Source organism: Mauremys reevesii, linkage group 22 (genome assembly GCF_016161935.1).
Source record: "Mauremys reevesii isolate NIE-2019 linkage group 22, ASM1616193v1, whole genome shotgun sequence".
NCBI classification, from domain to species: Eukaryota; Metazoa; Chordata; order Testudines; family Geoemydidae; genus Mauremys; species Mauremys reevesii.
The window spans coordinates 2785951-2801036 of NC_052644.1; the positions used below are offsets into that span (position 1 = coordinate 2785951).

The following is a 15086-nucleotide window of genomic DNA, read 5'->3' on the forward strand; positions in this document are numbered from 1 at the left end:
CCTGTACAGACGGCCCCCGCGCCCCACCCCAGAGGCGGCCGCATCCCAGCGCCGGGCGAGGGGTCCCTGTACAGACGGGCCCCGCGCCCCACCCCAGAGGCGGCCCATCCCAGCGCCGGGCGAGGGGTCCCTGTACAGACGGTCCCCGCGCCCCACCCCAGAGGCGGCCACATCCCAGCGCCGGGCGAGGGGTCCCTATACAGACGGCCCCCGCGCCCCACCCCAGAGGCGGCCGCATCCCAGCGCCGGGCGGGCCGCATCCCAGCGCTAGGCGAGGGGTCCCTGTACAGACGGCCCCTGCGCCCCACCCCAGAGGTGGTCGCACCTTGTAGTTTGCAAGGTGCATAACGTGCGTTGGGGAAGTGGGGGGGGGTTCCTTCCTGCCCCCCCAGCCCCTCCCTCCCCAGTGCTGACCCCCCCTTCTCTCTGCCCTGCAGCATGCGCCCCAACATCTTCCTGGGCACGCACGAGGGCTCGACGCAGTACAAGAAGTGGTACTACGAGCTGATCGTGGATTACGTGGAGCCCTTCGTCACGGCGCAGGCCACCCACCTGCGCGTGGGCTGGGCCATTACCGAGGGCTACAGCCCCTACCCCGGGGGCGGGGAGGGCTGGGGCGGCAACGGCGTGGGGGACGACCTGTACTCCTTCGGCTTCGACGGCCTGCACCTCTGGTCAGGTACGAGCCCCGGCTCTGCCCAGGGCTTGCCCGCTCTGGCGGGCGTGCAAAGGAGCAGGCGTGGGGGTGCTGGCCCCCTCTTGCACACTCACATGCTCTTTTTGGCACATGATTTTGCACGGCCTCCTGCACACACCTATGCACGCCCTTGCATGCGCTGTCTTCGCACTCCGGTTCTTGCACACTCTTTGCACACTCCCTTATGCATGCACATTAGCTTGTGTGTACTGCCTTGCACGTTTGTTGCACGCTCACTTTTATGCGCACCCTGTTTCTCTTTTGCACACTTCTGTGCACATCTACAGTCACTTGTTCTTGCACACATGTTCAGTGCACACACACTCGTCCATCCTCGTACACACATTCTGTTGTGTTCTCTTTTGCACACTTGCTCACGCACATATTCTCATGTGCTGACACATTGTCTTGCACACTTGTTGCACACTGAGTCGTGCACACTTATGCCCACACTGTTTCTCTTGCACATTCTTTTGCACTCTGATGTGCACGTGGATGCTCTTGCACGGCCTGCACATTTGTTACTCAGGTCCTCACACAAACGGACACTCTCTTGTGTATTCTCTCTGGCACACTTGCACACTTCTGCCTACTCTTTGCACCCTGTGGGAAACTGCACCGTCTGTTGCTTGAGCTCGCTTTGGCTCGGTATGAAATAGATTCAGGGGCTGAAATCTCCAGTGTCAGTCCGGGGGATTGCGAAAAGTCAGTGAGGAGCTAGTGGAGGAACAGAGGCTCGGTACGATGCCGGGAAGCCGTGCAGCGTCGTTACATTCACCTTGCACAGGTTTGCTCCCCGGATGACACCCCTAAAGCCACCTGCTTATGCCTAACCTGTGGATGAGTCTAGGGTCTGCAACTGCATTTACCCAGCCAGCTTCCCAGCTCGGCTCTCTGGTGTCCCGGCGCCCGGCTTCTCTCCGTCGCTGGCTCCAACGGGCGCGAAGGCAGCTCCTCACCTGGGGCCAGGCCAGAGCAGTCATACGTCTTGTCTTTCTCCTTTGGGCCATGCCAGGGCGACCGCTCCCTGCCCGTCACGATGGGAGAACACCCGCGTGCCCCGAGCCCCTAGCGGCGGCGAAGAGCCTAGGCCGGGTTCGGCTCGGGAGCGGCTGCTTGTGCCGAATGCAGACGTGTGGCCGCGGGGCACGGAGGTTACTAGCCAGCATGCCTCGGTCAGCACCCGCCGCCCCCTCCTTGCACCCGCCTTTCCCTCCCCCCCGGCCTTTCGCCGGGTCTGTTTGCACCCGCCCTCGCCCGCCGCTCAGCCCGGCCTCCCGTCTCCGCCCGCCCAGGTCGCGTGGCCCGCGCCGTGGCCTCGCCCGGCCAGCACACGCTGGCGGCCGACGACGTGGTGAGCTGCTGCCTGGACCTGAGCGTGCCCAGCATGTCCTTCCGCATCAACGGCTTCCCCGTGCAGGGCATGTTCGAGAACTTCAACGTGGACGGGCTCTACTTCCCCGTGGTCAGCTTCTCCGGGGGAATCAAGTGAGCCCGGGCCGGGGGCGGGGAGGGGGCTGACCTGGGTGGGTATGGGGTTGGCGGGAGGGAGCTGATGGGGTTGGGGATTAGGGGCTGCCGGGAGGACAGGGCGGTTGTGGGGACGGGGTGGGAGAATTAGTGGGGAGGAGCGGGGACAGAAGGGGGTGGGGGCCAGCAGGGAGGGGGGCTGCCGGGGAGGAGAGGGCGGTTGTGGGGGACGGGGTGGGAGAATTGGTGGGGGGAGGAGCGGGGGGACAGACGGGGGGTGGGGGCCAGCAGGGAGGGGGGCTGCAGGGGAGGAGAAGGCAGTTGTGGGGATGGGGAGAGAATTGGTGGGGAGGAGCGGGGACAGAAGGGGGGTGGGGGCCAGCAGGGAGGGGGGCTGCCGGGGAGGAGAAGGCAGTTGGGGGGGACGGGGGGAGAATCGGGGGGGGGAGGAGCGGGGAGGGGTCCGGCGGGCTGTGGGGGAGGGGTCCAGCCTTCACCATCCCCCCACAGGGTCCGCTTCCTCCTGGGGGGCCGCCACGGCGACTTCAAGTTCCTGCCCCCCCCGGGCTACACGCCCTGCTTCGAGGCCCTGCTGCCCCGCGAGCGGATGCGGGTGGAGCCCATCAAGGAGTACAGGCAGGACGCGGGCAGCGTCCGCAGCCTGCTGGGGCCCACCCAGGCCCTGTCCCACACGGCCTTCACCCCCTGCCCCGTCGACACCCAGCAGGTAGCGCCCCCCGGAGCCCCGGCCTGGGAGGGAGGGGCCCTGCCTGGCTCGGGGAGGGGGGGGGGAGGTGACCCACCTGGCTCTGAGGGGAGGGGCCCTGCCTGGCTGGGGAGGTGACCCACCTGGCTCTGAGGAGGGGCCCTGCCTGGCCTCGGGGTGGGGAGGTGACCCACCTGGCTCTGAGGAGGGGCCCTGCCTGGCTCGGGGGTGGGGAGGTGACCCACCTGGCTCTGAGGAGGGGCCCGGCCTGGCCCGGGGTGGGGTGGGGGGAGGTGACCCACCTGGCTCTGAGGGGAGGGGCCCTGCCTGGCTCAGGGGTGGGGGAGGTGACCCACCTGGCTCTGAGGGGAGGGGCCCCGCCTGGCTCCAGGGGTTTGGAGGAGGGGCCCTTCCTGGCTTTGGGGGAACTTGCGGGAAGAGACCCCCCCCACCTAGTCTGGGGGCAGGGGTTGGGAGGCTGTGGCTCTCAACCTGTCCCAGCCTGGGGGGGGGGGTCCAGCCTGGCCTCAGGGCCGTGGGGAGCCGCCCAGTGCACGTGGCCCCCAGGCGCTGACCCCCCCTTGCCAGGAGTCCCCATGGGGAGGCCGGGACCCGCTCGGGAGTGTCCCCCAAGGCAGGGCTGGGCAGGCTGGGGGGCCCCGTGTAACCCCTGTCCCCACAGATCGTCCTCCCCCCGCACCTGGAGAGGATCCGTGAGAAGCTGGCGGAGAACATCCACGAGCTGTGGGCGCTGACCCGGATCGAGCAGGGCTGGACCTATGGGCCCGTGAGTGCCCCCCATAGCTCCCTACAGGGCCAGGAGTGCCCCCCCTGTCCTCCCCTATGGGCCGTGAGTGCCCCCATAGCTCCCTACAGGGCCAGGAGTGCCCCCCCTGTACTCCCCTATGGGCCCACGAGTGCCCCCCCGTACCGCCCTGTGGGCCGCGAGTGCCCCCCATAGCTCCCTACAGGGCCAGGAGTGCCCCCCCTGTACCCCCCTGTGGGCACGCGAGTGCCCCCGCACGCCCTGTGGGCCGCGAGTGCCCCCATAGCTCCCTACCGGGCCACGAGTGGCCCCCCGTACCGCCCTGTTGGCCGCGCGTGCCCCCCATAGCTCCCTACAGGGCCAGGAGTGCCCCCCTGTACTCCCCCGTGGGCCGCGAGTGCCCCCCATAGCTCCCTACAGGGCCACGAGTGCCCCCCCTGTACTCCCCTATGGGCCCGCGAGTGCCCCCCCCATAGCTCCCTACAGGCCCCTGCCTACCCCCAATTCATCCCTCCTGCTTCTCACCAGGGAGCCTCTCTGCTCCTGCTCTGACCTTCCCCCCCCCCCCGTGACTGGCAGCTGCCCCCGGGCGGGAGAGGGGGTGTCGCTGAGGGGTGGGCACCAGCTACCCACCGGTTGCCAGCCCTTGGGTCCTGCTTTTCAAGTGGGTTGCCTGGCAGCTGGCCCAGCCCAGCCCCTGCCCCCCAGAACCCCCCAGCCTGGCCCAGCCCCTGCCCCCCCGAATACCCCAGCTCAGCCCCTTTCCCAGAACCCGCTGCTGGTGGGGGTTGGGAGGGACTCGGGTCGGGGTGTCAGTGGGTCGCTGACCCCTCGTCCCCTTGTCAGATCCGGGACGACAACAAGCGGCTTCACCCCTGCCTGCTGGATTTCCACAGCCTGCCCGAGCCGGAGAGGAACTACAACCTGCAGATGTCGGGGGAGACGCTGAAGTGAGCGGGGGGAGATTGGGGGGGGGACGTCTGCGGGGACTCGGAAACACGGGGGAGGGCGGGCTGTCACGGGGCCCGAGGAGGGGCTGAGACCCCTCTCCACGCTAGGGGTGGGTGAGGGAGGTCTGGCTGGGACGGGGGAGAGGGGGTGGCCGCTGAGCAGGGGGACAGGATGGGGGCTTATCTCTTGGGGGGGCAGTGGAGGGAGGGGGGACTTGTCCATTGAGGGTGGGGGGGGGTCTCATCTCTTGCGGGGGTGGCAGCGGAGGGAAGGGATGTGGGACTCGTCTCCTGGGGGCGGCGGCAGGGCAGGAGGCTCTGTTGGGGGAGCTGACACCCCCCCGTTGCTGTCCCCCCCCCACAGGACGCTGCTGGCGCTGGGCTGTCACGTGGGCATGGCCGACGAGAAGGCCGAGGAGAACCTCAAGAAGACCAAGCTGCCCAAAACGGGGGTGTTCGGGGAAGGGAGCCTGGGGCACGTGACCCCCATGGAGCCGCCCGAGGCTCCACCGGCCCCGGGACGTCGCCCCCGGGCAGTGCTTGGCCTGGGCTTGTTGAACCTTGGAGCTCCAGGGTGACCAAATAAATCGGGGGGGGGGGCGGGGGGGGCCGGCTGGAGGTCTGGGGCCCGGGTGTCATGGAGCTGCAGATCCGGTGCTCTCAGGCGGGGACCCCGTCAGTGTGCCAGACCCCCCAGGGTCACGCCCCGGGGTCCCCCCGCCTCCTGGGACCGGCCCTCGGGGCCACCAGCCCCCCCCCCCCTTCATGCCGGGAGCTCCTGCAACCAGCCCCCTCCCGCCCGTTCCCGGCTCTGGAGCGACTCGCAGCCGTCTGGGTCGGTCCGAGCCCCCTGAGTCCTAGTCCAGGCGCCTCTCCTCTGCCTCCAGCTGCCCCCACTTAACAACCCCCCTGACCCCCCTCAGGCCTTCGTCCCCCCGGCTCCGTAAGGCAGGTGGGGCTGTCCAGCTGCTCTAGGTGCCAAATATCTGGGCAATTGGAGTGGCCAGTGTCTTCTGGGACTCTCCATGGGCCCCAGGCGGGGGTCTCTGCCCACTGCCTCCTTAACCAGGCAGCACACATGGGGAAACTGAGGCACACACCGGGGAAATTTCCCGCTCCGTCACTGGGGGTGGGGATACCAGGCTAGATCAGCTGGGGAGGGGGAGATACTGGGCTAGATGGAGAGGGAGGTAGATTGGCAGGTCCTAGCGCGAAGCCCCTCGCCCGGCAGGTACATGATGTCCAATGGCTACAAGCCGGCCCCGCTGGACCTGACCCACGTCAAACTGACCCCGGCCCAGAACACGCTGGTGGACAAGCTGGCCGAGAACGGGCACAACGTGTGGGCCCGGGACCGTGTCAGCCAGGGCTGGACCTACAGCATCGTGCAGGTAGGGGGCTGGGGCTGGGGCCGGGGGAGGGGACTGCTGGGGGGCCAGGCTGAGGGGCCAGGGTGGGGGGTGCTGGGGAGGTTCTTGGGGTGGGCTGGGGGATTGTTATCGCCCGCTCTGTGCCAGGGTGAGTGGGTGTTGGGCTGTCTTCGGTTTCGTGATGGAACCAGGCGTTGTATCCAGTGGTTAGACTGGGTGGGGGGTTGAGAGTCAGGACTCCTGGGTTCTCTCCCTGGCTCTGGGAGGGGAGTGAGGGCTGGTGGTTAGAGCAGGGGGGGCTGGGAGCCAGGACTCCTGGGTTCTCTCCCTGGCTCTGGGAGGGGAGTGGGGGCTGGTGGTTAGAGCAGGGGGGGCTGGGAGCCAGGACTCCTGGGTTCTCTCCCTGGCTCTGGGAGGGGAGTGGGGGCTGGAGGTTCGAGCAGGGGGGGGCTGGGAGCCAGGACTCCTGGGTTCTATCCCAGCTCTGGGAGGGGAGTGGGGGCTGGTGGTTCGAGCAGGGGGGGCTGGGAGCCAGGACTCCTGGGTTCTCTCCCTGGCTCTGGGAGGGGAGTGGGGGCTGGTGGTTCGAGCAGGGGGCTGGGAGCCAGGACTCCTGGGTTCTCCCCCTGCCTCATTCCCTTCAGTGACCCAGGGCCATGGTCCATCCCTGCTTCGCAAGTGGCTGTGTGGGGGCAGGGTGGGAGCGACATGAGTTCGGTGCTTTGAGATCCGCAGAGGGACGGGCAGCAGCCGGAGCAGCCCCTCCCAGCTGGGCCCAGGCCATCGGCTGGGTTTGGACTGGCTCGAGAGCCGCTCCTATTGGTTTCCCCCTGTCCCGTGTGTGTCCGTGGCGTGTGCGTGTCACCAGGACATCAAGAACAAGCGGAACCCGCGCCTGGTGCCCTACAACCTGCTGGACGAACGGACCAAGAAGACGAATCGCAACAGCCTGTGCGAGGCCGTGCGCACGCTGATCGGCTACGGCTACAACATCGAGCCCCCCGACCAGGAGACCTGTGAGTGCCCCGGGGCCCTCCCCTGGGGCCCTCCTGCCCTCCCCGGGACCCCTCCTGCCCTCCTCTGGGCCCCTCCCCCGGACCCCTCCTGCCCTCCCCTGGGCCCCCGGACCCCTCCTGCCCTCCCTGGGCCCCCTTCTCTCCGCCGCCTGGGGCTGCTCCCCCGGACCCCTCCTGCCCTCCCCCAGGCCCCCCTGGTCTCCGCCACCCCACGTCCCCCTCCCCCATGGAGAGGGGGTTGTCGGGGGGGGTGGGTGAGTGGTGGAGGGCACAGGGCTAGTAGGGAGGGCAGGGAGGGGGTGGTGAGGTGTGGGGGAGGGTGGGGATGGGGCGGGGGAGGCGGCAGGGGGCAGGGGAGGTGTGGGGAAGGGGAGCAATGTGGGAGGGTGGGGAGGGGGCCGGGGGGGCAGGCAGACCCTGACCCTGCCCCTGCCCCTGCCCTCGCCCCGCAGCAGCCCAGGGGGTGCCCACGGCGCGCTCGGAGCGGGTGCGGGTGTTCCGGGCGGAGCAGTGCTACGCCGTGCGGGCCGGCAGGTGGTACTTCGAGTTCGAGGCGGTGACCACGGGCGAGATGCGCGTGGGCTGGGCCCGGCCGGACGTGCGCCCCGACGTGGAGCTGGGGGCCGACGAGCTCGCCTACGTCTTCAACGGCCACCGGGTGAGTGGGGGAGGGACCGGCCCCAGCCTGGTATCCGCCTGCCCCCCCGGGTCACCCAACGGGCCCCCCAGATCAGCCCAGCAGGACCCCGCAGCCATTGTCCCCCTACCCCCTGGATCACACCAACAGCATGAAAACCCTGTATCCCCCCCTCCCGGCCAGGCCAGGCCAGGTCCCCCCATGGGCCCATCTAGCCTGGGGTCCTGCCCTTTGGTGTGGTACCCTCTGGCCTCCTGCCCCCCCCCCGGCCATTGCGCCCCATGTCACCAGCCAGGGCCCCGGCCGCTGACCCTCCTCCCCACCCCCAGGGCCAGCGCTGGCACGTCGGCAGCGAGCCCTTCGGCCGCTCCTGGCAGCCGGGCGACGTGGTCGGCTGCATGATCGACCTGACCGAGAACCACATCATGTTCACGCTCAACGGGGAGATGCTGATCAGCGACTCGGGTTCCGAGCTGGCCTTCAAGGACATCGAGATCGGAGAAGGTGAGGGGCTGGGTGCCAGGACTCCTGGGTTCTATCCCTGGCTCTGGGAAGAGAGTGAGGTCTAGTGGTTAGAGCAGAGGGCTGGGAGCCAGGATGCCTGGGTTCTCCCCAGCTCTGGGAGGGGAGTGGGGGCTATTGGCTGGAGTGGGGGGGGCTGGGTGCTAGGACAGCTGGGTTTTTTCCTGGCATGGGCACGGACGTGTCTGATGTCCCCTCTCTGCACCCTCCTTCCCCCTGTGTGTGGGGGGTGTGACAGTGCTGCCCGTGGGCGCCAGCTGAGGTCACTCAATCAGGGTGAACTGCAAACCAAACAGGGCAGACAAAGCCCAGAAGCTGGTGGTTATTCCAGTGCTCAGATTTACCGACCAGCCCCGAACAGTGTCTGTATCACCTCACTGGTTACTCAGGAACCAAATAGTGCAGCTCCCTTAAAGTGCCCAGCCGCAGGCTCCATCCAGACGCACCCGGCAGGGGAGGTTTTCAGGCATCGTCGTCCTATCTCATCATATAAAAGAGAGGTTCTTCCAACCCCAAAGGATCAGCCACACACCCGGGTCCAGTTATAACTTAGATCTTACCCCAAATACACACTAGAGTCGACTCTTGTTCGCTAAACTAACATTTATTATAAAAGAAGCGAGCGAGAGTGTTGGTGAAAAGATCACTCGACAGACAGACTTGAATTCAGTTCTTGAGGTCCGGATGCAGAGCAGAGATGAGCTTGTAGTTGCCAAAAGTCCTTTTAGAAATAGTCCCATAGGCGCCAACTTTCTCCAGTGTCTGTGGGTGCCCGCACCCCTCCCCCCGCCCCTGCCCCCATACCAACCCCATCCCGAACGTCACTGCCCTAACTCCGCCCCCTCCCTGCCCCTATTGGATGCCTTCCCCAAATGCCCGCCCCGGCCCTGCCTCTTCTCCCAGCGCGCCACGTTTCCCCTCCTCCCTCCCTGCCCCGCAAATCAGCTGTTTCGCGGCGCAAGCGCTGGGAGGGAGGGGGGAGAAGCAGGATGCGGCGGCCGCTCACGGAGGAGCTGGAGCGGGGGGGGCGAGGCGAGGAGCTGCCAGTGGGTGCTGAGCACCCACGGAGTCGGCGCCTATGAATAGTCCATAGGTTCTAGTCCAATGTCCATATTCAGGGTGGCTCCGGTCAGTGACTGGGGATCTCAATCCTTATGGCTTAAGGTTTCCCCCTCTTGAAACCCAGAGCAGATCTGAGATGAAGCCGGATCGTGTCCCAGGGTTTTTATACATTTCCAGCAGCCTTTTTGCCTGAGAAAACAATCGGCTTCAGTCTCCTTCTCCCAAACATCCTGGCAATTAGCCCAGGGTAATTTATCCATTAAACAGTTCAGCTACAGGTGACCACAACCTTCGAAGAGACAGAGAGACAATAATACTAGTTCTCTCAAGTGTCTTCCTACATATTAATACAGTAACTCCTCACTGAGTGTTGTAGTTCTGGTCCTGGAAAATGCAACTTTAAGTGAAACAATGTTAAACGAATCCAGTTTTCCCATAAGATTTAATGTAAATGCGGGGGTCGGTTCCAAGGAAGTTTTTGGGTGCAGACAGAAGGCATTATACTGTATACTGTACGGTACGGTACTGGGGTTGGGAGGTGCCCCGGCTTACCCCACACAGGCACAGCCCGCTGCAGCCAAGGACGTTAGGAAGCACCTTTGCTGCAGCAGCGGCAGCTTCCCCGGAGAAGAACAGGCTCGGACTTTGCTGGGGATGCTCCAGGCCCGTCTCTTCCCATCCACAGTCCAGGCCCACCTCTTTCCACCCCCACTCCACCTCCTCTCCGGAGAATGCCACATCCCTTCCCCCCTCCCCCCAAAGTCCTATGGACTTTCTAGGAGGAAGGGGGAGGAGCGGAGAAGCCCCGTGTCTCCACTCCTCCCCCTCCCTCCCTCCCTCCCAGAAAATCCTGAGTGCCGCTAAACAGCTGTTTGGCGGCGCTTAGGACTTTCTGGGAGGGAGGGGGAGGAGCAGAGACACAGCGCTTCCCCGCTCCTGCCCCTCCCTCCCAGAAAGTCCTCAGCGCCTAAGAAAGTCCAGGGCTGTTTGGCGGTGGGGGAAGCGCTGGGAGGGAGCGGGAGGAGGCGGAGAAGCGGAACGTGTGCAATGCTCCCTTGTAAAGTCGCTGCCCTGCCACAGACTCTTACAGCCAAATGACGTTATACGGGAGCATTGCACAACTGGAAACGAGCATGTCCCCTAGCTGAGCAGGGAGGTGGCCCTGACACAGCGTGAAGCGGGACGACGTTAAAGGAGGAGTTACCGGATTCCCTTTTGGATCTTTGAGTCCGAGTGGTAGCACTAGACAAGACTTGTTTGCTTACATCACCAGACCTGAGCAAACACCCGCTGCATTTCCCCGCTCTGTTCATTTACAGATCTTCCTAACGGCCCTGGGTCGGGTCAGTCTGGGAGTTCATTAACTCTTTCTGGCCCTGTCACCTTTCAGTGATGATGATGTCACGGGGGCCATGCCGACCTTGGGGGAGGGGGAGGAGTGCCGTCCCGGGGGCTAGGCCGTGCTGACCCTGCTGGGCCCTGCCCTGTCTTGCAGGCTTCCTCCCGGTGTGTAGCCTGGGCCTGGGCCAGGTGGGGCGGCTGAACCTGGGCCAGGAGGTCAGCAGCCTGCGGTACTTCCCCATCTGCGGGCTGCAGGAGGGATTCGAGCCCTTCGCCATCAACATGAAACGCGACATCAGCCTGTGGTTCAGCAAGAGCCTGCCGCAGTTCTCCCCCATCCCCCCCGAGCACCCCCACTACGAGGTGAGGGGCCGGCCCGGAGCCCCGTGGGGAGGGGGGAGCCACCGGGGGGCTCGGCCCGGAGCCCCGTGGGGAGGGAGGACGCCCCGGGAGGCTTGGCCGGAGCCCCAGGGGGTTTGGCCCGGTGCCCCATGGGGAGGGGGGAGCCACCTGGGGGCTCGTCCCGGAGCCCAGTGGGGAGAGAGGAGCCATGGGGGGGGCTTAGCCCAGAGCCCAGTGGGGAGGGGCTCCCTGCCCCAGGGCCGAGAGGGGAGCTGCCGGTGCACCGGGCAGTACCCTTCGGAGTGCAGACCTCACGGGCTGCCCGTCGGCGAGCTGTAGTGCCGATACCTGCCGCGGGGGATCCCTGTGAACCCCAGTGCCCCCTGTTGTCCGTCCCCCCCCCTTGCCAGCTGGCACCAAGGGCTCCCTGGCTTACAGCGCGAGCCCCTCTCTCTTGAGACCGGGCAGGGGCCAGGTTGTGGGCTGCTCCGGCTCTCCTGCCCCCCCGGTTCCAAGCCAGACCCTCTCCCAGATCTGCAGGGTCGGGGCCATGGCCCCAGCTTCGGAAGAGGCTCTTGAAGGAATCTTTCCGTGGGCCGGACCCCCACTTTCCCCCAGGGCAGGTCACATCCCGCCCCCTGGCTCCAGCCTGCTCCCCTTGGCAGCTCTGCCCGCCGGCCCCTGGGGGAGACCCACCCGCTCTATGGGGCCCCGTGCACCCAGCCCGGACGTGCAGCCGCGCCCAGGCGGGGTTTAGCATCCCCCTGGCTCAGGACGTCCTGAGGGTGGCGCAGAGACCGGCGGGTTAAAGTCGGAACAGGCTCCGCCTCCACGTGCCCCGACCCGGCTCGTCCCCTCCTGACTCCTCCGCTCCCCCTGGCCAGGTGTCGCGCATCGACGGCACGGTGGACAACCCGCCCTGCCTGAAGCTGACGCACCGGACCTTCGGCTCGCAGAACGCGGTGAGCGAGCTGCTCTTCCTGCGGCTCAGCATGCCGGTGGAGTTCCACGAGAAGTTCAAGTGCACGGCGGGGACCACGCCCCTCACCCGCGCCCTCACCATCCCCGAGGAGGACGTCAAGGACGTGGACCTCGACTCCGAGTTCGAGGTGCTCCGCAAGTCGGCCGGGCGTAAGGAGGCCGAGGAGGCCGAGAAGGAGAAGCAGGGGGGGGGCCTGGCCTCCCCCAAGGAGCCCCCCAGGGCGGAGAATGAGAAGGATGCGGCATCGGAGAAGAGCAAGATCAAGAGGGGGTGAGAGCCTCTAGGAGACGGGGGGGTGGGGAGTAGGATATGGGGCCTTTCCCCTCCGGGGGCACTGGCCCCGATCCAGCTCCAGGACAGGGATCGGGGGGCAGGGAATGGGGCCCAGGGCCCAGGTCTCTAACGAGCGGAGCCCATCCCCCCAGTTCCCAGCCACTGGGCCCCCCGCGGCGCCCGCCTGCCCCGCACTGGACACAGGCTTGTTCCCTGGCTGGGCCGGGCTGAGCGGGGTCAGGGGGGTGGGCGCTCACCCCTGCCCCCCCCCCATCTTCGTCCACCCCCAGCTTCCTGTTCAAGGCGAAGAAGGCCACGTTCATCACCCCGCCCCCGGTGGTGCCCTCCGTGCAGCGGCTGGAGGAAGACGTGGTGCCTGACGACCGCGACGACCCCGAGATCATCATGAACACCACCACGGTGCCGGGCCACGTGGGCTAGGGGGCGCCGCGCTGCCGGGAGCGGGGGCTCAGCAGGGGGCGCCGCGCTGCCGGGAGCGGGGGCTCAGCAGGGGGCGCTGTGAGGCAGGGAGCGGGGGCTCAGCAGGGGGCGCTGTGAGGCAGGGAGTGGGTGGCTCAGCAGGGGGCGCCGTGAAGCAGGGAGTGGGGGGCTCAGCAGGGGGTGCTGTGACGCAGGGAGTGGGTGGCTCAGCAGGGGGCGCCGTGAAGCAGGGAGGGGGGGGCTCAGCAGGGGGCACCATGCTGCAGGGAGCGGGGGCTCAGCAGGGGGTGCTGTGAGGCAGGGAGCGGGGGGTTCAGCAGGGGGTGCTGACCCCGATGCAGCGCTAGGGGCGCCGTGTGCTGCAGGGAGCAGGGCCTCAGCAGGGGCACTGTGGGGCAGGGAGAGGGGGCTCAGTGGGGCGCTGTCCTGCAGGGAGTGGGGGTTCAGCAGGGGTGCTGTGCTGCAGGGAGTGGGGGCTCAGCAGGGGCGCGGTGGGGCAGGGAGCAGGGAGCTCAGCAGGGGGCGCTGTCCTGCAGGGAGTGGGGGGCTCAGCAGGGGCGCTGTGGGGCAGGGAGAGGGGGCTCAGTGGGGCGCTGTCCTGCAGGAGTGGGGTTCAGCAGGGGTGCTGTGCTGCAGGGAGTGGGGCTCAGCAGGGGCGCGGTGGGGCAGGGCGCCGGGCGCGCAGCCGGGGGCGCTGTCCTGCAGGGAGGGGGGGGCTCAGCAGGGGGTGCTCTCCCCTGTCTGTGCTGACCCCGATGCAGCGCTAGGGGGCGCTGTGCTGCAGGGAGTGGGGGGTTCAGCAGGGGGCGCTGTGGGGCAGGGAGAGGGGGGCTCAGCGGGGGGTGCCGTGCTGCAGGGAGTGGGGGGCTCAGCAGGGGGCACCGTGCTGCAGGGAATGGGGGGCTCAGCAGGGGGCGCTCTCCCCTGTCTGTGCTGACCCCGATGCAGCGCTAGGGGGTGCCGTGCTGCAGGGAGTGGGGGGCTCAGCAGGGGGCGCCGTGCTGCAGGGAGCTGGGGGCTCAGCGGGGGGCGCTCTCCCCTGTCTGTGCTGACCCCGATGCAGCGCTAGGGGGCGCTGTGCTCCAGGGAGCGGGGGGCTCAGCAGGGGGCGCTCTGCTTCGTCCGTGCTGACCCCGATGCAGCGCTAGGGGGGCGCTGTTCTGCAGGGAGTGGGGGGTTCAGCAGGGGGCGCTGTTCTCCAGGGAGCTGGGGGCTCAGCAGGGGGCGCTCTGCCCCGTCCGTGCTGACCCCGATGCAGCGCTGGGGCAGGCGCTGCGGGGGGCGGGCGTGGACTCTCCTCTCTCAGGCTGTGGGGTTGGTGCCAGCCGGGCTGACGGCCCCTTCCCCTGCCCCCCACCCCCAGTACTACCACTCGGTGCGGATCTTCGCGGGCCAGGAGCCCACCTGCGTCTGGGTGGGCTGGGTCACCCCCGACTACCATCAGCACGACATGGCCTTCGACCTGAGCAAGGTGCGCACCGTCACCGTCACCATGGGCGACGACCAGGGCCACATCCACGACAGGTGAGGGGGGCCGGCCTCCGCCGCTCAGCACCGTGGGGCTCGGGGGGGCGACCCTCCGCGGGCGCTGCAGGGAGCAGCCTGCCCTCCGGGGCCTTGAACTGGGGAGGGCTGGGTGGGGGCCACGGAGCGGGTGTGTCACGGGGATGTGGGGTGGGAGGCCCTGTCATGGGAGGCCATGGGGTGGACGAAAGGCCCCAGGAGGCCGTGGGGCCGTGGAGTAGGTGGCTGGGGGGGGGGACTGGGTCAGTTACCCCCGGGCCCACCCCTCTCCCAACAGCATCAAGCGCAGCAATTGCTACCTGGTGTGGGGCGGGGAGTTCGTGAGCAGCGGGCAGCAGACCCGGGTCAGCACCGTGGACCTGGTGCTCGGCTGCCTGGTCGACCTGGCCACGGGGCTCATGACCTTCACGGCCAACGGCAAGGAGATCAACACCTTCTACCAGGTGAGCGGCCCCCCGGGGCACAGCCGGGGTCCCCCACCCCCCCAGCCAGCGCCCCTTAGCGGGGACAGGCCCCGCAGACCCCCTGGCTCCGGGCCGTCTCTCACTCCCTGTGGTTGGTCCAGGTGGAGCCGAACACCAAACTCTTCCCGGCTGTCTTCGTCCTTCCCACGAGCCAGAATGTCGTCCAGTTCGAGCTGGGCAAGATGAAGGTAGGGGCGGCCCTGGGGTGCCCCCTCCCCGCCCCCCGGCACAGCTGGGCTCCCTCCAACCTGCCCTGTCCTCTCCCCATGGCACAGCTGGAGTCCTCCACCCCATCCCCCGGCACAGCTGGGCTCCTTCCATCCTGCCCTGCCCCCGCCCCCGGCACAGCTGGGATCCTCCACCCCACGCCCTGGCACATCTGGGCTCCCTCCAACCTGCCCTGCCCCCGCCCCATGGCACACCTGGGCTCCCCCACCCCCCTGGCACAGCTGGGCAGGTTGTGCCAATGAGTGTCCGGAAGGGATTTGCTTTGAGATTTAAGCGCAATCGTGCTGCCTGTTCT

At 67.6% G+C, this 15086-nt stretch overlaps 1 protein-coding gene across 1 annotated transcript in view; it reads left to right on the forward strand.

Annotated features, from left to right (window-relative positions):
- The window catches only part of RYR1 (ryanodine receptor 1), a 109006-nt gene that overhangs the window by 23783 nt on the left and 70137 nt on the right, over positions 1-15086 (forward strand). The window contains 16 exon segments of the mRNA XM_039509927.1: positions 438-679; positions 1993-2185; positions 2678-2894; positions 3556-3660; positions 4486-4589; positions 4954-5037; positions 5821-5980; positions 6828-6975; positions 7428-7633; positions 7942-8116; positions 10692-10900; positions 11764-12131; positions 12425-12554; positions 13939-14099; positions 14377-14542; positions 14665-14751. Coding sequence (XP_039365861.1) covers positions 438-679; positions 1993-2185; positions 2678-2894; positions 3556-3660; positions 4486-4589; positions 4954-5037; positions 5821-5980; positions 6828-6975; positions 7428-7633; positions 7942-8116; positions 10692-10900; positions 11764-12131; positions 12425-12554; positions 13939-14099; positions 14377-14542; positions 14665-14751 — 2755 coding nt within the window.